The 21,385-nt window shown below is 40.0% G+C and overlaps 1 protein-coding gene across 4 annotated transcripts in view; it reads left to right on the forward strand.

Moving 5' to 3' along the window:
- The window catches only part of GPD2 (glycerol-3-phosphate dehydrogenase 2), a 65,467-nt gene extending 45,174 nt beyond the window's left edge, over nucleotides 1–20,293 (forward strand). For all 4 annotated transcript variants that reach the window (XM_080620491.1, XM_080620492.1, XM_080620493.1 and 1 more), the window contains 10 exons: nucleotides 265–409; nucleotides 5,243–5,436; nucleotides 7,447–7,581; nucleotides 7,827–8,002; nucleotides 8,500–8,631; nucleotides 9,089–9,247; nucleotides 11,886–11,998; nucleotides 12,094–12,172; nucleotides 12,292–12,390; nucleotides 17,126–20,293. In XM_080620491.1, coding sequence (XP_080476617.1) covers nucleotides 265–409; nucleotides 5,243–5,436; nucleotides 7,447–7,581; nucleotides 7,827–8,002; nucleotides 8,500–8,631; nucleotides 9,089–9,247; nucleotides 11,886–11,998; nucleotides 12,094–12,172; nucleotides 12,292–12,390; nucleotides 17,126–17,251 — 1,358 coding nt within the window. In that variant the 3' untranslated portion in view covers nucleotides 17,252–20,293. The remainder of the gene's footprint in view (nucleotides 1–264; nucleotides 410–5,242; nucleotides 5,437–7,446; nucleotides 7,582–7,826; nucleotides 8,003–8,499; nucleotides 8,632–9,088; nucleotides 9,248–11,885; nucleotides 11,999–12,093; nucleotides 12,173–12,291; nucleotides 12,391–17,125) is intronic.
- Nucleotides 20,294–21,385: the final 1,092 nt, after the last annotated feature.

The following is a 21,385-nucleotide window of genomic DNA, read 5'->3' on the forward strand; positions in this document are numbered from 1 at the left end:
GGCAGATTTCAGCTGAACTTCTTCCATCCAGTCTCCCTCCTTCTGCCTTTACAGATAAGATGGAATTTCACTGTAAAACATTGTCTTTCAAATCTGGTGTTACGTGAAAACTTTGTTAATTTTTAAAAATCATTCCAGCTGTTCTGTTCAGGCAAGCAGGATGTGCTTTACAGTAGGTGAAGTTCATAGACAGATTAATAACAGAGGGTGTCAGTGAGCAAGAAAACAAATGGTTTATGTGATTGATACTGTTTTCTTTCACAGGGCAGGAATTTGATGTCAAAGCCAAATGTGTTATCAATGCTACGGGACCTTTCACAGACTCTGTGCGCAAAATGGATGATCAGGAAGTACCAAACATCTGTCAGCCAAGTGCAGGCGTGCATATTGTGATGCCTGGTTATTACAGGTAACGATATTCAGAGCCTAAACCATTTGTAACAATCTCTGCTGGTGCCTGTAATAAATAAGCTTACAGAGACGTATTTGTGGGTTTTATGGTAGCCTTGAATGCATGATTTGATTTTTATTTTGAATGGGTTTTTTTTTTAAGAGGATTCTGCACTGTGCCGATTAGAAGATCAATTTCGTATATTCAGAAGAAGACTGAAGTCTTGTAGTTCTTAGTTAAAACACACCAAGGCAGAATTCCTGCTGAAGCAGAAGGGCATTTAGGCAGAGCATCTGCAACACACTTGTGAAAAGCGTATTTTTCAATAATGAATTTGAATTGAATGTACTGGCTGCTTGTTCACTCCCCTTAAGAAAAGAAACAGCACATGAAACCTTTCAGAGAGGTTGCTGCCTTCATACAATAACTCTTGTCCTATTAAGCATGAAAGTCTCTATGCAGTGACAATCTGCTACTGTACTTTGCCACATTATGACCCCACTTATAGTACATGTGAACACAGCATGTAGGCCATAGAATAAGTACTTCAAAATAACACGATTAAGTTTTGATGCTGCTGTGGCCACCAGCCCACCCACCATTCTGGTGAAGACTTGCCTCCCCTGCTGACCTTGTCACAGAGGTCCCTGTGGCACTCTGTGAGCACGCACTCTGTGGACTACTGCTTCTGTCCTTATTTGCTGTGCAAAACCAAATCCCCTTCTACCAAGCAAGCCATGTCAGTTGAAACTCAAATATTACCTTTGGTTTCTGAAGTCATTAGCATCCTAATGGAAATTCACATTTATGGACTTAGCTCAATTCTGTTGATACAGTGCTCTTACAATAATGCCTTCCATATCATCATTGCACTCCTCTGTGAATATAAATTTACACTTCCAGTGCACAACATGTTGTTTTTGCTGGAGCTGTCCCAACAGGACATGACCATGACTGTAAAATTGAGGCATTTCTGGATTCGTGTAAAATCATTCTTGCATTCTGTTCTTTTTTTGGTGTCTTTCTACATGAAAAATGGGAAAATGACTTGATAGCTGCTTGAAAGCACTAGCAATGTGGAGGAATGGGTTGTAATCCTAGTTTCCTCACATGCTATGAGAAGGATATGTGTGATTGACTTTATGGCCCTACAGCAAAACCATATAAAGTTTTAAAACTTTGACTCATTTTGTAAATTCAAAGTAGAAGATGGCTGGGGATGCATGAGGGCTCTAATTTATTTATTCTGTAATAACCTAATAATTTTAATTGGAAATGTAGAGAATTCTTGTTCTCCTTGTTCCCCTGTGTATGTCAGCATGTGGGCATTACTTTTCTTGTGAAATAGTATCTACCCACATGCTGCCTCCACAGTGCAGCTGATTAGATAAAACTGCGCTGAATTTCCATGAAGTGGGATAGCTTAAACCAAGGAACTGTCTGCTAAATAGAAAATACTCGTGGTATTTAATGTTAGTTGTATCAGGTCGTCTCCTGCTGCCAAGGAACACTCCTCAGCAAATGAAGATTGTAATTTCACTGGGACCGCTTGTTTTATGGTAAATGTTTTATAGAGAATTTTGGCCCATACTCACCCAAATTATTTTTTTTAAGAGGTAGAGTTTTTAGATATAAACATAGTTAAGGTTTTGTAAAACTGATGTGAACTTGATGCCTTTATTTCCCATGGGTTTCTTATTCATTTATGTTCTTCATTAATAGTCCCAGTATTCCTCCTCTCATTAATCCTATTTTTAGTATACATCTATTCTGGTAGCTGCAGCAAGTCCCTCTCACTCCCTATTGTTTAAGTGTATTATCTGCTAAATGAAAGTGGTTTTTGACTACCTCTGTTCCGATAGGCTTGCTGCTGAAATGTGTCTATGGATGAAATACTTTATTTCCCCTCCCTTCTGACAAATGTCAGATGCTTTTTGTGGGTCTTGAATTTTCCTGTCTGCTCTGCATTCCAAATCCCATGTAAAATTGTCTACTGAACCTTAGTTCTATTCTATGGAAAATCACCTATTTGCTCTTTAACTGCATTTGTGGTGGTCAGATGCTTATTCAACTAGAGCTCTTCCATGTATCTGTTCTGCTCCATAAAATGCTATGTCCAGGAATGAACCACTTACTGACCTCAACTTTAAAACTTCTGATCTGCCCCTCAGTTAAAGCATCTTGTCTAGTTCAGTAGTCTACAGCTTCTTACATTCTACAGGTACTTTAGTCATCTGTTTTCAAGATTTTTCTCCTGGTTTGTCATATGTTCAATATACATTGTCCAACTTAACTGCACTGCTTTTTTGGAAAAGGAACCTCCTACCACATTCAGTTGTTATAAGTTAACTCTTCGATGTTGTACAGCTGCTTAAACATTAGGCCAGGTGTCTTAATGGTTGTTTTGCTGACAGCCATTTAAGATTCATCTGTATTACACTCCGAGACCATTTGTCCCTTTATTTCTATGTAAAGGCATTGCTTTATGCTTCATATTAGAGTTTACAGTCCTGAACTTACCCATTTCAGTAGTCTTTAAACAGTGCTAGAGAAATCTCACAGTGGCTGATGCTGCTATACTTTCTAGCTCATTCTCACATCTATTCTGTAGTCGCAAGAATTCGTGTCTTACAAAAACGTGCTGTTTCAAGACTATTTCTGGTGTGCAGCAGATGATTCCAGAGGCATTCCAGATCAGCCAACATTTGGGTGTTAGGATGCTTCTTTTCAATGAGAAACATCTTAATTTAATTTATTTTGGTGGCTCTTTAGTTATTTATGTAAGATGGAACAAACATAGCAATGGGAGATTGAGAGTGTGCTTCCTGGGATAGCTAGTAGTCATTAAATCAGTAAATTAATTGGCATATGGAGAACTATTTCATGCTTTCTCATCATTTGCTGTGTAATCAAATTGAAAACACTTCACACCATTGGTGTTGTGATGGAACTTAGTTTTAAGTCTTTACTTGTTTATCTTCCTTATTTTAAAGAGTTTCTATGAGATCACATTTAGAAAAACCCATACTTTTGAGAAAATGCCTGAAGTTTTCTGAATATTCTGATACTGTATATTAAATCTCTAGTTTCCTCTGTCTCTAAATCAATAGCTTTTTCATTTTAAAAAGTAATCATTTGTCTGACGTGATTTACCTTTCACAAATCTGTGTTGACTTCCCCTATTAAATTGTACTTCTCCAACTGTATGCTTAAGCTGTCTATAAATATCACCTAAAAAATGTTCTAATATACATGCTATGTATGAAATTTTCAGCTTCTCTTCTAGCCTTTCCAGATATTGAAAACTTACCTTCAGTAATCTTAGACTTCCTAAAAATAACAATTCAGTGGTTCAGCTGGTGACTCCCTAGAATAGGTGATTTCATATCCAAGCAGGTCTTTGTCTGCTTTCAGCTTACTGTGTTAATAGTTGAGTCCATTGAACTCCCTCTGATGGTCCTTATTACCCCCTAAATACATACCCTTCTATCCTCCTTCTATATACTTCCTATGTGCTCCGTCTGTTACCAGGATCAGAGGCAAAACCTGAAGACTGCTAACCTGGCTGCAGGTGGTTTTGCAAGTACCTACAGCACTGCAAATGAAAGTTGGCATCTTTTCTTTAAACAAAAATGAACAAAAAAGGGGCAGCTTAAGTGTTTCCTTATATAAAAGCTGTTTACTTTGAAGTAATTATAGAAGCCTTTTCTTAAATACAAGCAGAGCTATTTAGTAAGTCATGAGGATAACTGGGTTTGTACCTGTGGATTTTTGGTTTGTTTTATTTATTTTTCTTTTCTTTTTTATATTATATCAGGAAGCATTGGTACAGAAATTAAAATTTCCTATATGAAGAACTACTGGTTATCTTCATTTAACTAAATAATTTTTTGTTACACTGGCATAAATAATTGACAAAGCTCTGAATAGTAGCATCCAGTTAGTGTCTCTCTTGTCTTGTTTTCTCACAACATGGTTCCCTGTTCAGGAGCACAGGAACTGGGAGTATTCTGAGGGTACTTCTTGGTCTGAGTCTTGTGGGAGTCTGGGCATTCGCTCCTGTTGAAGTGGCAGATGGTTAACAGACCCAGGCTGTAGTATTGCTGGATGTTTACTGTTGGAATATGCTTATAATGCTTATGGTTTCAGTGTTGCTGTTCTCTTGTTTTCTTCATGGTTTTCTGCTGTGAACCGTTACCCCCCTCCCACCTCACACCGTTACTGCAAATGCAGGTTGAAGTTGTCACTGGGATTCTGTAGGTCTTTGCTTTTGTCCTCTGTTTAGGGCACAGATAGTTGAGAACTGAGGTTAATAATACTTAATACTTAATTTTTCTTGTTACATACTTAGATGCTTCAAAACAGAACTAGAGTTCTGTTCTTTTTCTTCCATTTAAATGTGTATTCTGTTTCAGCCTTCCCTTTCTTTTGAGGCATAATATAAATGATTGGCCTTTTTTTGATCAAAAGCAGTTGTTCATTCCAGAAAGAGTTTCAAGTAATTGCTGTTTTAAAATTACCAAATGTTTGTATTTGAAATTCCAATGAACACAACTTTCCAGAGTGAATGGAGAGGTGAGATGCCAAAGGCCTCGTCACTAGATTTAAGGTTGTGGTCTGCTAACTTGCTTAACAAAGCAAAACAAGAGCATCACTTTCAGCTGCCCTATTTCTTAAAAAATCTGGGACTACTTTTTAAAGTCAGGTGAAATCTCTGATTTTTTTTTTTTAATCATTTGATCTAGGAACGAAGGTAACATTCAAATACTTTATATGGGGTACAAGGTGTGCAGGAACAGAATCTCTGGTGATGCCTGACCTGTTTTGACCCATGTCCATACTTTATTTCAGCCCTGATCATATGGGTCTGCTTGACCCAGCCACCAGCGATGGCAGAGTGATTTTCTTCCTGCCGTGGGAGAAGATGACTATTGCAGGGACCACAGATAGCCCGACCGATGTTACTTCCCATCCCATACCAACAGAGGAAGATATAAATTTCATTTTGAATGAAGTGCGCAACTACCTTAGTGCTGATGTTGAAGGTAAACCTTTGCCCACTTGGTTTTAACCTGGGAAGGTGTGGGTGAGTTTGTGGCATTTCAGTTTGAGTGCATTCTGTCTCTCTGTGGCTCTGATAACTGTGGTTCTTGTGCATCTGGTTGTTCCTAAAGCTAGCAGGACGTGTCATCATGGTCTATGTTTCAGAGCTATAAAATGATGCTTTTAGATACACCTGCATTCTGGCCTATCCAGGTGGCAGATGAAAGGTTTTGCAGAACTGGAACAGTTCCACCATACATTACGATGAGTACATCAAATAATTCACCTGGTTTTCCCAAAAGAGAAGTTGTCCTGACTTTTCCCATGTCTTTGTTTTTATTTCCATTTTTCTGGGCACTTTATTCTTAAGAGTTGACTCTTCTTGATATGATAAATATCTGATAGTGTCAGTGTTCAGTGCAAGAGGATAATTTATAAAATTTGCTTGGTGCCAGTTGTTCCCTTCAGCGGCTGAGCTGAGAACACATTTGTTGTAAGAAGCTGGCCTGCTTTGACTTGATGCTGGTTTAAAAGAGAGAGGGATTTTTCTTTCTTAGTGATTTTTTATTTTTCTTTTATTCTGTGAAAGCATTTGTACTTCTGTATTTCTGTTGTATAGCAGCATTAAAATAAATCTGAAAAGTACTCAGTTAGGAGGAACATGGCAGCATCCTTAGATTTAGAAAACTTGCTGTCCAGAGATTGGAAATGCTACATTACTTGTTTTCTGAAGTGGATAATTGATCAACCTGTATTGTGTGAACTTCAGAAGAAGTCCTCAGGAAATGTACCTTTAAGCTTCATGAGTAGAAGTCAATGTAGGTAGGTGTGGTGGGCCAGCAACATAGCTGGTAAAGGTAAGAATGTGGGTAAGACAGAGATTTTGTAAGGTATTTTACAGAAATACATTATGAAGTGATTAATTCTTTTGAATGAAACCTACCTAGGTGCGCGCTGTTTTTCACATATGCAATTAGCAGGGTTTATAGATTGCTTGTTATTGAATTAACAACTGTGCTGGCCATATCAACTCGCTGCAGACCTGCCTTTTAGCTGCCAGAGACAGTGCCAGGGTTATCAACTTACACAGGCTTGGATGAGTTCCAACTGTTTAATTATAGTGTCACGCATGCTGCTTTTTCTAGTTTCATTAGTTTATAAACGTAATATGGTATCTTATTTCTGTGATTAACACTTCATTTTGGCAGGTTAAACATGCTGGCAGAGCACCATTGATTTCTGAAATCTATTTTGTGTTCTTTGGGGGATATTTTTACACCCTTTTACTGATTTTCAATTATCATTTATTTGAAAGTTGTATTAAAAAAAAAATGTTTCAAAGGCTCCAGCATAAAGCAAATTATCCAGTTTTTCTATTGCAAGTTTAATAAGCAACAGAATTAATTTCATTGAAATCTGTTGGTTTCATTTTCTTTTATGTATATATATATGTATGTATATATATATACATTTTTTTTTTTTTAAGAAACTTTCAGAGGCTAGGGTATTTTCCTACAACTGCTAAGAGCTTTTGTGACTACCTGGTGCCTTCAGGCTCTCTTGTTCCAAGTGTACCAAGAAGTCAGGGTTGGCTTTAGGGTTATACTTGTAACTGGACAGGAAGCAGGAACAGCTTTGGGGTTTTTTTTTGAGGTGATGGGTGAGTTTGACAATTGAATCTCTCTTGATTGATCAGTTACCAGGATATCTCTGTTCTGTTGGATTTTTAACCTGTGTGAAAAACAGACTTCTCTGACTTTGTTTTGGGCTAGAGAATATTACTGATACTGCTCAGGACAGTGCTGATTTTAGTTCTGTAGCCCAGTTTATTCCATTACTTTGAAGGATCATCTCCAGTTTTTTTTGTTGCTCAGCTAACAAGCATGGTGTGGTGCAGTCCTTGTTTCACAGTGAATATCTACTTAGAGGCAGTGCCACAAAGACCACAGGAGTGACATGAGGTAAATACCCATCAGTTCCTGGCTGATTAGCTGATCTTCTGTTCTGGACAGTGAGAAGAGGAGACGTGCTGGCAGCGTGGAGTGGCATTCGTCCTCTGGTCACAGACCCCAACTCCAAAGACACACAGTCAATATGCCGGAATCATGTTGTTGCCATTAGCAGTAGTGGCCTTGTCACGATAGCAGGTACTCTTAAAGTAGGATTTTCTCTTATAGTGGTGTTGGGTTTACCCAGTGTATTTTATTCAAAACCTTTTCTTGTTACAGGACAATCCTTCATGCTCCTATAGCCAGATAATCATCTGCCAGTAGTAGTATGACTAGCTTATTAGAACAAGCTAATAAGAGTGATCTACAAAATATATATAGTACATACCAACTTGGTGTTCCCCTTGCTTTCCCCAAATAAAGGGGTAAATGTGTGGTTACAGGTGGGAAGTGGACAACCTACCGTGCCATGGCGAAGGATGCCATTGATGCAGCTGTTGAGGCACACAATTTGAAGGCAGGTTCCAGTAAAACTCTTGGACTGCAGCTGCAAGGGGCTGAGGACTGGAGTCCCACTCTCTACATTAGGTTGGTCCAAGACTATGGACTTGAAAGTGAGGTGAGTTACGGTGTCTGTTGATGCTCTGATGTTTCTTTGTTGGAGGGTTTTGTTTTTCCACTAAATCTAATACGAGAATAACTTGTTCAAAGGTCTGTTGAACCTCATAAGAGCTTATTATCTAGCTGGGGAAAAAGAAATGTAGTAATTGTTCTTTTCTTCCCTTTTTCCTTCCTCCTAATTTTAACTGTTTCCTGCTTTAAAATGTTACAACATCCTAGGATCTGTCTTCCTTTGAGCCCAAAAAAATCTGTACCTCAGATATGATCACAGTGCAGCAGAAGAGTTGGAGCATCATTAGTCAGTTGCACTGATACATACGTAGTGGTGTCAGTGCTGGCCTAACCCATTCTCAACACAAATGGTTTCCTCCCACACAATCAAAATCTGATACCTTCTTCAGCCTATTTGTTACTGGTGACAAGAGGTTTGACAAGAAAAATGTGTGCATTTGATGTGCTTTCAAAAGCCTGTTGAATTTGTTTTCAACTCCATAGGTGGCTCAGCATCTAGCTTCAACGTATGGTGACAAGGCTTTTGAGGTGGCCAAAATAGCCCAAGTTACAGGAAAGAGATGGCCTATTGTTGGAAAGCGTCTTGTATCTGAATTTCCTTATATTGAAGCTGAGGTATGTGAAGAAACTACATGATGTTCTCACTTCTCTTCTTGGCATAAGCAGGTTCTAGAGCAGGTCAGTCTTGCTCTGTAAAACATCTCCATAAGCCTTTTCCTTTGGTCAGATACAGATTTTTTTTGTGTTCTTGGTTTTCTCCTTCTCTGGAGCATGCTTTATTTTGTTTGTAGCATATTTTTTTTAAATTAAATATTTGTAATTATATAGTGTCTATTTTTTATTTCATATTTACATGTTTGATGCCAGGCACATTTTATGAAATGTCCCAAGGAAGATTTTATGTTGCTTTATAAAATGCCCCAAGCTTTTTGAACACTCTGCCTGCTTGGGTGGGAACAAGTTCATTTTGTATAGCCAACCTAGCAGCACGGTATGTGATGCTAAACGTAATTTCTGACAGTGCCCATTTGCTTTCTCATCTGCATTTTTTCCCCTTCTCTTATTGTTCTAGGTTGTCTATGGTGTCAAAGAGTATGCTCGCACAGCAGTGGATATGATTTCCCGACGTACTCGCTTGGCCTTTCTGAATGTGCAGGCTGCAGAGGAAGCCCTGCCGAGAATCGTAGATATAATGGGAAAAGAACTTAACTGGAGTGAGCAGAAAAAAAAGGTACAAAGGGCCTTTTTCATCTGAAACTGTTTTGTTCTTCTTAAGTAGTTTCCATGTTAACGATCTAAATTAGTTGAATAGAAAACTTCAAGTGATGCTTTCTTCCCAAGAGAATGATTCACTTGGCATATTTCACTATAAAGACTTCATCAAAATAGCTGTGAAATGAGTTGGCATTGGCTGGGGGGGGTTGGAGGGGAAAGTGAAGATCTGTGTCCTGTTGTTCCTCAACTTTAAAAATGAAAGCAGACTTGGCATTGCTATCCTATTCCTATACAATTATTTTATTTACTGACACTTTTCAATAGATCTGCCTCAGAAAAGGAGGATCTTGTAATACGTGTCACTCCTTTTTGTCTGCTGTGTATTTTGAGAAGTGGTGATACTGAGTTTGCACAATTCTTTGTCCTAAATTAACGTTTAAGGTCATTGTTACCTTTCTTTGCTCACAGTGGGTCTGTGCCCAGACAAACCATGTGGGACTCATCTTACTGTTACTTGCAGTCCTGATAACAGGCTGTCTCTGTCTAAGCTGGTTTCTGTGTGCCTGCTCTGTAGTAAAGATCACTTACCCTAATGAAGGCATCTGCTTTGTGCATTGAACTGCACCTGACAACCCTGCTTAGATCTCCACAAACTGATAGGACCTTGGATCCTTGGAGATCTAAGCTTAGATGTAGACATTCCACTTACTGACATGAATCTTGCCCCTACTGAACCATCAAGTCATAGAATCATAGAATCATAGAATAGTTAGGGTTGGAAAGGACCTTAAGATCATCTAGTTCCAACCCCCCTGCCATGGGCAGGGACACCTCACACTAAACCATGCCACTGAAGACACTAAACCATGCCACTCATGATGTGTAGTTATGATGTAAGTTACCGATTATCAATTCTTTCTGTTGTCACAAAAAGAGGCTGCGTGTGTAATGCTGACTTGAGTATGGTGGAGGAGAGGCAGCGCAACAAATGCTGTAACCAAATGGGACCCATGGTTTGGGACTTCTTTCACTCTGAAACAAAAAGAACCTGTAAATGCTCACCTAGCTCTTCCACTCCAAAGGGGATGGGAAGTTTCCTTCGAACTGTTCATAAAACCCTTTAGCAAGGTAGAAGTGTGATTAACATTCTGGAAGGAGCTCGTTTGAATCCTGCTAGCCAGAGACCTGCTGTGATCCTAAAGCCTCCCCACAGGAGTGCATAAAGAAAGGGCTACCATCATGTCACAGATGTGAACTGCATTGCGTTTGTGCATGTACATTAAGCAACCTCATAGTTGGAGGTGTTTGACTGAACTTAGAGGTGTCTCACCCTTACCAAACAAGATTTGGTCATATAATAATTTACTGTATTAAAGAAAGCTGTATCAATTCTTCCATAACAATAGATTGGAAAATGGGAAGCTTGCAAAGCAAAGAGTTTGAAACTAGCATGATGTTGGGGTTGCATGGACAGCCTTAGCTCCAGCAGCTGTAGCTGGGGAGTTAAGCTGTAATTATATTCTCACTGTAACCTGCAGGAATGAAAATTAACACTTACTGCATGCACCTATAGGACTGGCAAAACCATCTGTGCTTGCATGAGTACCCTAATGCCAGCAAGATAGTCTCTACATTCTCCTAATGTCTGCTGGGCTTTCTTTTGGGAAAGTCTCCTCTTTCAAGTGAGGCTGAATTTCCACTGAGTTACTGAGCATTTCTTTTGTAACTAGTCTTGGCCATTTTGAAGTGCTGCATTTTTACAGCAGTCTTGCATGTGTTGTATTTTGACTTGATGGACAAGGCAATTCAATGCCTATCCAGAAGAGCATTCTTTAATTTAGATCTTACAGTAAGACCATTAAATAAGTCTTTGTTGGTTTGGGACTTTAAGGCTAATTTCTGTGTTTGTATTGAACTACGTAAGAACGCCTTCACAAACAAGGCTTTGCTAGATGAAGTGGCTTATGTGTATGTGCCTAAGGAATCTTTCACTGCTGCTGCGTCCATTCTGCAGTGCGTACTATTTAATATCGGTGCCTGCATAGCAAATGCTTGTATCACTCGTAGAACCGTGTTTGGTGCACCCATTGCTGCAGAAGGAATTCTGTTCTACAGTACTCTGTGTACGTCAGGTGCTTATCACTTACTAAAAAACTGGCTGTGGAAGACCTTCCACTGAACTTTCAGATAACAAATCAGGTTTGCTACCATCCGGAAAACTAGTTTGAAACGTGAAAGAACCTGCTTGGTTTTGAGCCTCCTGATTTTTTTGCTTCCTGATTTTAGACAGTTAGGTGAAACCTTGCACTAAGATACCAGCTGTGAGTTAAATGGCATTTTATAGGCCTGAACTGTAACTGCTATTTGTCATGAAACAGGTAGATGCACCATGTGTGACTGAAGGTGGTGTATATTCCTTAAAGCGTTTACACAATAATTAGAAGTCTTTACTAGTCTTGATGTCTCTTTTTAAAACTAAAAAGTACCTATGTGTAAGTTGAGTTTTTTTAATACTTCTCTGCTACCATCTGCTTAATTTTTGGACCTTAGATAAATTCTAGTTAAGTGAAAGAAACTACTAAATAATACATTAAAAATAATTGTGTGAGAGCTCCCTATTCCTCAGATACACAGTTTTTCTTTTTTTCTTGTAGGAGGAACTTGAAGCTGCTAAGAAATTTCTCTATTATGAAATGGGCTACAAAGTAAAATCAGATCAATTAAGGGACAGCTCTGAAATCAGTCTAGTGCCTTCAGATATTGAGAGGTGAGTAAAGTAAAAGAGTTCCCTATGCTGCTAGGAATTAATACTTGTCATTCTTCTGAGTGTGGTTTTTCCCACTGATAATCCTTATCTTGCAGGTACAAGAAGCGATTCCGCATGTTTGACAAGGACAAGAAAGGGTTTATTACTATACTGGATGTGCAGCGTGTCTTGGAAGTAATGTTTCCCTGTGTTCTTTCCGTTTCCTTTTTAAGTTTCTTATCTAAATTTGAGAGTGTGGCATAAATAGTACTGAACAGTGCAGCTGATGTACTTCCGTGCTTTTATTTGTCTAGAGCATCAGTGTGCAAATTGCTGAAAATACTCTTCATGATATTCTAAATGAAGTGGATCTGAACAAAAATGGACAGGTTGAGCTCAATGAGTTTCTGCAGGTAGGTGTCTCTTTGTTACGAGAGAAGCTGTAACTTTAACAAAGGTGTAAGTATTTAACTTTTTTCCCCTCTGCTTAAGGGCTGGGTTGGAGACTAGATGAGTATTACTTGAGTAAACGCTGTAGTATTGATGCTATTTGCTAGATCACAAGGTGATTGACACACACAACCATCCTCAAGCAGTTTTGAAATTCAAGGATTTTTTTTTTTTTCTTTTTCATGTGCAGAAATAATGAGACCCCAAACCCGGTTCCAATTTACAAAGTATACTGCAGTACAGACCTCAGTTTGGCCCTTTATAATACAGAAATGCTGTTTAAGTATAATCAAAATTATAAAACTGTCCATTGGAAGGTATATGGCAGAGTTGGGCACACTGACATTTATCTTGGTCTATTAATTGATTAGTAGTTTCTAAACTATTTTGCCTATTTTAAAGAATGAGCTTGTAGTTAAAGCACAGTTTATATATAAACCTATAACCCTGGTTTAACTCCTGGGTTGAATAAAGGTACCTCAGTTTGTATGGAAGACATTACATTGACAACCCATGCACCTGCATTTTGCGGGGCTTTACAATAAAGCAAAGGGTGCTATGAAAATGTTTGTTTGCCCAGTTTCTTGTGCATATGCTCTTTGCCAGTCAGTGTTGTTTTTGTAGAGTCTTCCTTGGTGTGGCATTTCAAGTGACTGCCATGTCTTCCCTGCATGGTGGCAATGATGAATGCTGAACATGAGATAAATTCATGCTGGGGATTTTGGTCAATGTCAGCCCTTTCTTCACTGTGTCAAGTTAAACAAACAAGATCAAGGCAAAGGAAATGGTAATTGTCTCTCTTGAGATGAGCTGTAGATAAGAGCAGCATTGTTGAATGTAATGCAGAAAATTTTCACAGGTTGTGTCCAGCATTAGAAAAACGGACTATTTATTTGCCTAAAATGCAGCAATTTAGCTGGGTAACTGAAATTCACTTGGGGGAAGGGTCAAAAAAACCACCCCAACAAACAGTGGTGGGAGAAGAAGAAACAATGGCTTTGGGAATTCATGCTTATGGATTCAAGTAAAAGAGAAAATTGCAGCTGGTTTTCTGGCTATTGAAAAGGGTCTCCCTTTTACACCCCTCTGCATGCGAAAACTTTTAATTGATTGGGGGAAACCCACCTTTCACTTTAAGGGCTGTGTTAAACTATGATGTGGCTAGTTTGGATACACTGTGGTTACAGATTTGGAACGACTTGTAATTATGTCTGCGGTGGATTTTTGGTGGCTTGTTGGATTTTTTGTTTCTCTGTGCTAAAAAGCCTCAGTTGGGGTTGCATGCCCTAAGGCATTGTATCTGTAAAATATGAAAGGCAAGCCACTGTTTTGGTATAGTTTCAAAGGTACTGTTGTAAAACTGTGTAACTGTGGCTACTGGCTTCTCCTATGCATTTCACAATTGGAATATTTAATACTGGTGACTGGCACTGCAGTAAGGATCACTTGTGCCTGTGTACCTCCTTCCCGGGGAGGCAGGGAGCAACACACAGGTTGCTCCTGCACAGCTGAGTGCCTAGGATGAAGTGTGCTAATAAAATTAACAGGAGGTTGCCATGGAAGGAACAAAATACATTAAATGTTTGTTTAATTTTTTTTTTTAATGGATCTGTTATGTCAGCTCCCAATGCTTTTGTGTTTGCTTTCTGAAAACTTTCAAGTAATTGCATTTTACCACGGGATGCTTGTGGAAAGCCATGTGCAAATATTTGTGGACGTTTATATTAGAATATAGGAACACAGTGTACCAAGGTGGCAGCACAGCTCTGCAGACAGGGAGCGGAGCAGTGCCAAGCGCTTCCTTTGACCAACTGCAGATGCCTGTCACTCCTGTCACTCCAGTAACAGTCTGGTGAGCACTGATCCCATCAGACACTGATGCCTACAGGTCTTTCACAGAGAGAAAGTGGCCTGTGTTGGTCAGGAACATGAAGGGGTCGTTCCATGTGACAGGAAGGTAGAGCTCTGATGGTGTTTGTGTGCACATGGTGCCTTTCTATGGCAATGACTGTTTTCTTGAAGCTTAGTGATGCTGTCGTTTATGCTCAGGAAAGGAGTGGGGGAACTTGGGAACTAGTTTTGATGTGTAAAGCCAAAAAACCTTGTTAAGTCAGGAAGAGGCTTTTTTCTGAACAGCAGATTTCCTTTCTGATCCTGACCAACCCACTTACCAGATACTCTTAGAATCATAGAATCATAGAATAGTTAGGGTTGGAAAGAACCTTAAGATCATCTAGTTCCAACCCCCCTGCCATGGGCAGGGACACCTCACACTAAACTATGCCACCCAAGGCCTCATCCAACCTGGCCTTGAACACCGCTAGGGATGGAGCATTCACAACCTCCCTGGGCAACCCATTCCAGTGCCTCACCACCCTCTCAGTAAAGAATTTCTTCCTTATATCCAATCTAAACTTCCCCTGTTTAAGTTTTAACCCGTTATCCCTTGTCCTGCCACTACAGTCCCTGATGAAGAGTCCATCCCCAGCATCCTTGTAGGCCCCCTTCAGATACTGGAAGGCTGCTGTGAGGTCTCCACGCACCCTTCTCTTCTGCAGGCTGAACAGCCCCAATTTTCTCAACCTGTCTTCATATGGGAGGTGCTCCAGTCCCCTGATCATCCTCGTGGCCCTCCTCTGGACTTGTTCCAACAGTTCCATGTCCTTTTTCTGTTGAGGACACCAGAACTGCACACAATACTCCAAGTGAGGTCTCACGAGAGCAGAGTAGAGGGGCAGGATCACTTCCTTTGACCTGCTGGTCACTCTCCCTTTGATGCAGCCCAGGATACGGTTGGCTTTCTGGGCTGCAAGCGCACACTAAGGCCGACTCATGTTCAGTTTCTTGTTGACCAACACCCCCAAGTCCTTCTCTGCAGGGCTGCTCTGAATCTCTTCTTTGCCCAACCTGTAGCCATGCTTGGGATTGCTCCGACCCAGGTGTAGAACCTTGCACTTAGCATAGTTAAACTTCATAAGGTTGGCATCAGCCCACCTCACAAGCGTGTCAAGGTCCCTCTGGATGGCATCCCTTCCCTCCGGCGTGTCAACTGAACCACACAGCTTGGTGTCATCGGCAAACTTGCTGAGGGCGCACTCAATCCCACTGTCCATGTCACCGGCAAAGATGTTGAAGATGTCTTCTTTTCATGGCAGTGCCAGGGGATCAGCCATCAGCAACCACCGTTGTATGATTGCTTCCCCCAAAAAGCATGCCATATAGACTGTAGCTGGTATAGTTTCACAGTTACTGCTGTAAAGTTCTGTACCTCTGTGGCTGCTGGTTTCTCCTATGCAGCGATATAGTCAGACCAGCCAGACCCAGGACTGATTGCAGAGTGTATTGCCGGGCAGTGTGCATGGGTGAGGGCAGGGCCTCTCCTCTTAGGACCTCCCTTGCTGTGTGTAGAGATCACTCTGGAAGCTTGGTGGTAGGCAATGGGGGACACAAAGCCCAAGTGATCGTGGGCTTCCCTTGCTGGCTGTAGCTACTGCTCTTGCTGCTGTTGGTCCTTTCCTTCCCAACTCCATCATCTGCCTTACCTCAGGGCTGCACAGGGTCAGTAAATGCCTTCAAAGTGCAGGGAGGTTTTTCCAGCCTCATCTGGTTCTGCAAAGCACAGAGTTTCCCTCTGACCTTCTTCCCTCCAGGTACCAATTCCTGTTTTGACAGGGTTGATGCCACATTTGCATAGGTCCAGCTGCAGATATAATTACTAGATTTTCCTATGGAGGGGAAGAAATCTGAAGGATTCTCAGCACTGGATGGGAGTAAGAAATTGCTTTTTTTAAGTGCCAATTGCTTTCCATAGTAGTTTTTTACAAGCTGGCTGCGTGTAATTTCAAGTCTAATGCTTGCTTTATCCGTGGGATAAAGAAGAATTAACTAAAATCTTAGCACTAGTGTGTGTTCGTTAAAATAGAGCCAAGTCCAGTTTCCAGGACTTAAAGGCAAATTAATTTTTAAAGTCTGTAAAGGAACTTGGATTTGAAAGAATTGTGGAAGTCAAGTGTGCTGTCTCTACAAAGAAGGGCATATAAATGAAAGAGGGTATGGTCTAGGATCAGTGGTGGATCAGGAATGGGGTTCTATTAGATACATCTTTCAGATATTAAAATAAACTACAACAAACCACCTCTGAAATGGATGGGTTATCCTCCATTCTTATGTGCAAAAACCCTGGGGTTGACCATTGCTCGCACCGTTACTTCCAAGCGGATCATATTTGGTACTTCTGCTCTTTCTGCCACCCATGCCTGACCAAAACTTTAACTGGTATTTCAGGGAAATTAGATGAGCTCAGATACCATACAGCAGTGTTGCTGTATACATGGAAAAATCAATTCTGTGTATTCATTAACGCTTGTTAATGGCTCTTGGACAAAACAATGAACTCTGCCGTTGTTCAGAGTGGAGCTGTGTTGGTGTCTGCCACTGGTGGCCCTTGGGTGGGACACCCAGCAGTGCCTGTCTGGAAGTGCAGGGAAGCCAATAGCACCAAGCTGCGTAGCTCTGCCGGGGTCCCATGTCCCATAAGCCACATGGGCAGCAGGGGTTGGTGGTGTCTGCCCACGAACTGGTGTTGGTTGCTGTCACTCTGGCTGCTTGCTGAGGCCTTTCATGAAGGGCTGTACACTCTGCCTCTTTTCTTTGCCTTGAAAAGGAGTTAACAGGATGCTCTCCCTCTTGTCTCCTAAGCTCATGAGTGCTATTCAGAAGGGCTACGTGTCTGGAAGCCGGCTGGCTGTACTCATGAAGACTGCCGAGGAGAATCTGCATCGGCGCGTGGGGATTCCGGTGGACCGGAGCGGTGGTGGACTATGAGTTCAAATGCAACGTCTGCTCACAGACATGGCTAATGGAGATGCATCTCTGCTAAAAAACATTCCAGTGCTTCTGACTGGCCTTGCTTGTTCCAGATGATGGGCGTCTGTCCATGGGTGTAGCTCTTACAAGAATATATTGGTGCATTTGTTTTCATTATTAATGGTTTTCTGTGCAGCTCTTAATACTCCAGTATGTGGCCTTTTGGATTGGGTATTCTTTAGACACAGGGGTTCATTAACAAGAGTTCAGGAATACAGGTTAGAAAGATTTGGGTGCACACACAAGCGCATGTGCACATACTGCCTCATTCATTAACTTCTATATCACCTTTACCTTCAGAGAAAACAATGCGCAGAAAGTGCATCCTGCCTTTAAACGCTTTGCATTGAGTTTTGTGAATACACATTTAGTGTTTAAAAGCTGTTTATCTCTGCTCAACAAAAGTGAGACAGGGAAAGCTGGTGTTCTGGATTGGAGATAATATCACAAAAGGATCAAGACTGACACTTCTGAGGCAGCAGTTGCGAAGAACTGTCGTGATGTTCCGTAGGTGACTGGTTTTGCTCTTCCAAGTGCTCTGTTATTTCAGTGGTACCAATACTTGGCCAGACAAAAATATCGGCAGTATGAAGCTGGAAAACTACAAGACATCTTGATTAATCACCCAAGCTAATAATTTATTTAAAAGCATGGGGACAGCTTTCGTTTCTCTCATATTAATGAAAATAAGCTTCCTTTAATAAATAGCTTAGCCTAACAGGTGTTGGTTTATGCTGTAAAAGGTTTCATACTGTTTCCGGTTTTGGACAAACCCTTATGGTCTATAGAATATGGCAGGTTTCAATAGCACAATGGTCTTAATTCTTCATGTAAAAATGCTGAAACACAGAGTGAAACAATGAAATTTTTTTGCATTACACTAAATTGTCTTTAAAAGTGAAAGGGCTATTTTTCAGCAGATAAATGGGGAGGGGGGAATAGGATCACTCACTTGAGCTGTTTTCAACCGTGTTGTGTCTGTCTGTTTGCCTTTCTGTTGTTGGATCGACTAGGGTCAAGATCAGGTGGAAGACTCCTGCCTAATGTAGAACAAGGAAGGGAAAAACACAAGAGTGGTTTATTGATGAATTTGTTATTCTGTTATGTTCTTTAAGTATAAGTACCAATTTACAACTTAAAGCTGCAGTTCCAAGGTGTTAGGTTCTCTGCTTCTGTAGAATCTAATCTATTTTAACCAATGTCACCACTTTCACTAATGGAAAATAACAGTACAGGACTGAACAGCAAGGATTGCTTTGGTATTTTGAAAGGGAAGATGATTACGTACACAAAATGGAGATGCTGAGGAGTGTTCATATGGAGCATAGTAAGTACTGAGGTTATGTTTGGCTGGAGAGGCAGAGTCCTTTAAAAAAAATTAAAAGTTCAGGTGCTTAAAAATAGTAGATAAAAGAAAAAAAAAAGGGCAAGCCTCATTTAAAATTCAGTAAATGGTTATATTTCTTCCCAATTTGTAAAATCTGGAGTGAATGAGACAGTCTTGAGTAAAATGCCTTTCAGATGGTTTTTGCACGTTAAATATTTCTTTGACCCTGCCTTTTACCAAAATGATGGTGTTATTCGGGGGTGTGGCTTTTTTGCTTTGAGTCCCGTGCTGGCAAGGCATGGTCTGGGTGACTGAGGACTTAGCATGTTTGGTAATGTAAGAATAATTTCATGGACAAACGGTTTTGTTTCTGTGGTCCTGCAAACTTTTCTTTTTTTGAATGATGATCCAGTATATTCAGGTGAAGTATGTAATGTTGGCCACAGCATCATATCTCCAAACCCCTCTTCAGATGAAAACACAGCAACAGATTTTACATACCCTGTAGACCTAGGAGGAATGAATGTAGGATACACAGGTGGTTTGGGTTCAGTGAGGAAGGTCAGGAGGAAAGGGGCTTAGGATTCTACTACTAACAATAAGGAGAAAAAAAAAAAGAAGAAAACATAAGTAAGGAGACCACTTCCAGGCCACATAAAGAAAAATATCTATGACGTTTACAAAGAAAAATTCTCCTTTATCAATGGCACTGTTAAGAATTAATAATAAAAGTTTATCTGTGATGCCAGGACTTTCTGCTTTGCACCCAAAGTATACTCTTTGTTCTCTTGTTTTAGTAATGCTGCATACAGGATGAGACTGTGGGATTTTTCTGGCTCAATGTGTATCCTCCGATAGGAATTCGCGTTGCATCTTAGGCACTTTGTTGTCATGCTTCTCTGCTCTTTGTATGCCATAGCAAGATCTTGTATGACCACCCTGTGTAAAGATTGCATGTGTTACTTAAAACAGCTAAATCTATACTTGGAAAAATCTAGAAATATTTATTTATCACCTCACATCTTTTCAGAAATGTTGGCTTTGGTTTGTTTGGTTTATTTTCTTTTCATGTGAATGTACTGTAGAAAGAGTTGTACAGTTTCACTGTCTTGCATTGCTATGGTGGAAAACCAGTAATGTGTTTTGGGGTTTTTGGTGGGGTTGGTGTTTTGGTTTGGTTTGGGTGGTTTTGTTTTGTTGTTTTGTTTGGGGGGGGGGGGTTATGTTTTTTTGGGGGGTTTTGGTTTTTGGTTTTTTTTGTCTTTAAGGTGGGAGTTGGATTTCTGGATGTGATAATTTTTTTTTATTTTAAGTAAACTGCATGCCTGGAGGGAAGAGTATGCATGTACATGCAGTGTGTTTATATATGTGTGTGTAAGCACGTGTGTACGTATGTGCACACATGTATACGCATTGCCTGTTTTACACATGGCACTTAGGTATTTTGTGAGGTTACTGTTCTAGACTGAACTGTTGAATACTGTGTTTGAGGCTAGGTAGTCATTTTTATAACTGTCCTGGTCTTTTACTGCCATTATTTATTACTTTTGATATACACAATGAGCCGCATGCATTTATAGAGCAATAAGAGGATGTATTTAATGTGCCTTGTTTTTAACTGAGCAGGAACTGAAAGCATGAATCAATAAAACTGATTAAAAGTGGTCCCTTCACTGGCAGTTTGTTATGGCAGTTACAAAAATAACTTTGATTATCCTTGAAAAAGTTTATTTTTAAGGGGAGAATGTTCAAATAGATGCTTCTTCGTAAACATAATTTTGTCCATGCTTTGCAATTTCAGCTCAGAATTTAGCACTTCATAGTTTAGAAGTGAAAATTGAGAGTTAATGCAGCACTTAGCATTCTTGGGATGTAGGAGCTGTGTGTGCTTGCCGCTGGCACACAGGGTGAGGTATTCTACACTGCCATCTCGTACTAAAATCACAGCCAGCCAATTGGCCCGGATTTTGGGGGGGTTGGAAATGGCAGTTGCAAGTGTTCCTTTGCACACTGATGAATTTTATCATAACTAAAATCAATAGAAATGAATGGAAGAAATTTCATAATCCATTTTGATCATTTTACATGTCGAGTTAGTCCAGGGTTGCCATGTGTTGATAAATGTTCTTACCAAAGAAAAAGCTATATATTTTCATTGTCAGTAAATCAGTAAAGCTCTTATCGGTTTTAAAGCAATTTTTATAATCTCCACATTATTTTATAGGTTTTAATTTTCACTTGTAATAGGGATATTCCACAACTGTGATGCAGCTGTGCTGAGTACAGGGTTTGTGTACGTGCAGGCAGGATAACTCCCCTCCACATGTCCCCCACAGAAATAAGCAGGACCAAGACCTCCAGAGTGGAATTACAAAGATTATAAATTTTGTCTAATCAGTGGTAAGTAATATGTCAGAAAATGTTTGCTGCAATCATTTTTGTCCCAAATATTTTATAGCTCTAAAATTGCCTAAAAAACTAAAATTGTTTATAGCACAACAATTGAGTTGTGATCTTGATTTTGCTGCGCTCCACAGAACTGAGAGGAATAGGAGTTTTTTTGAGGATGCTGTTTTGGGACTGGGTTCCCTTGCTTTGCACAATTTTTTCTCCACTGAATGTTCAAAAATTCAGATTTATTGCAACTTATGTTCTTCTGCACTCTGCAGCCTGTTTTAGAAATACGATATAGAATATCATAGCAACATTAATATTTAAGCATTGCTGCCTGAGCTGGGTGTTTCCCTGTGTCAGATATGAACTGA

The sequence above is a fragment of the Psittacula echo genome (assembly GCF_963264785.1).
Source record: "Psittacula echo genome assembly, chromosome: 6".
In the NCBI taxonomy this organism is placed as follows: Eukaryota; Metazoa; Chordata; class Aves; order Psittaciformes; family Psittacidae; genus Psittacula; species Psittacula echo.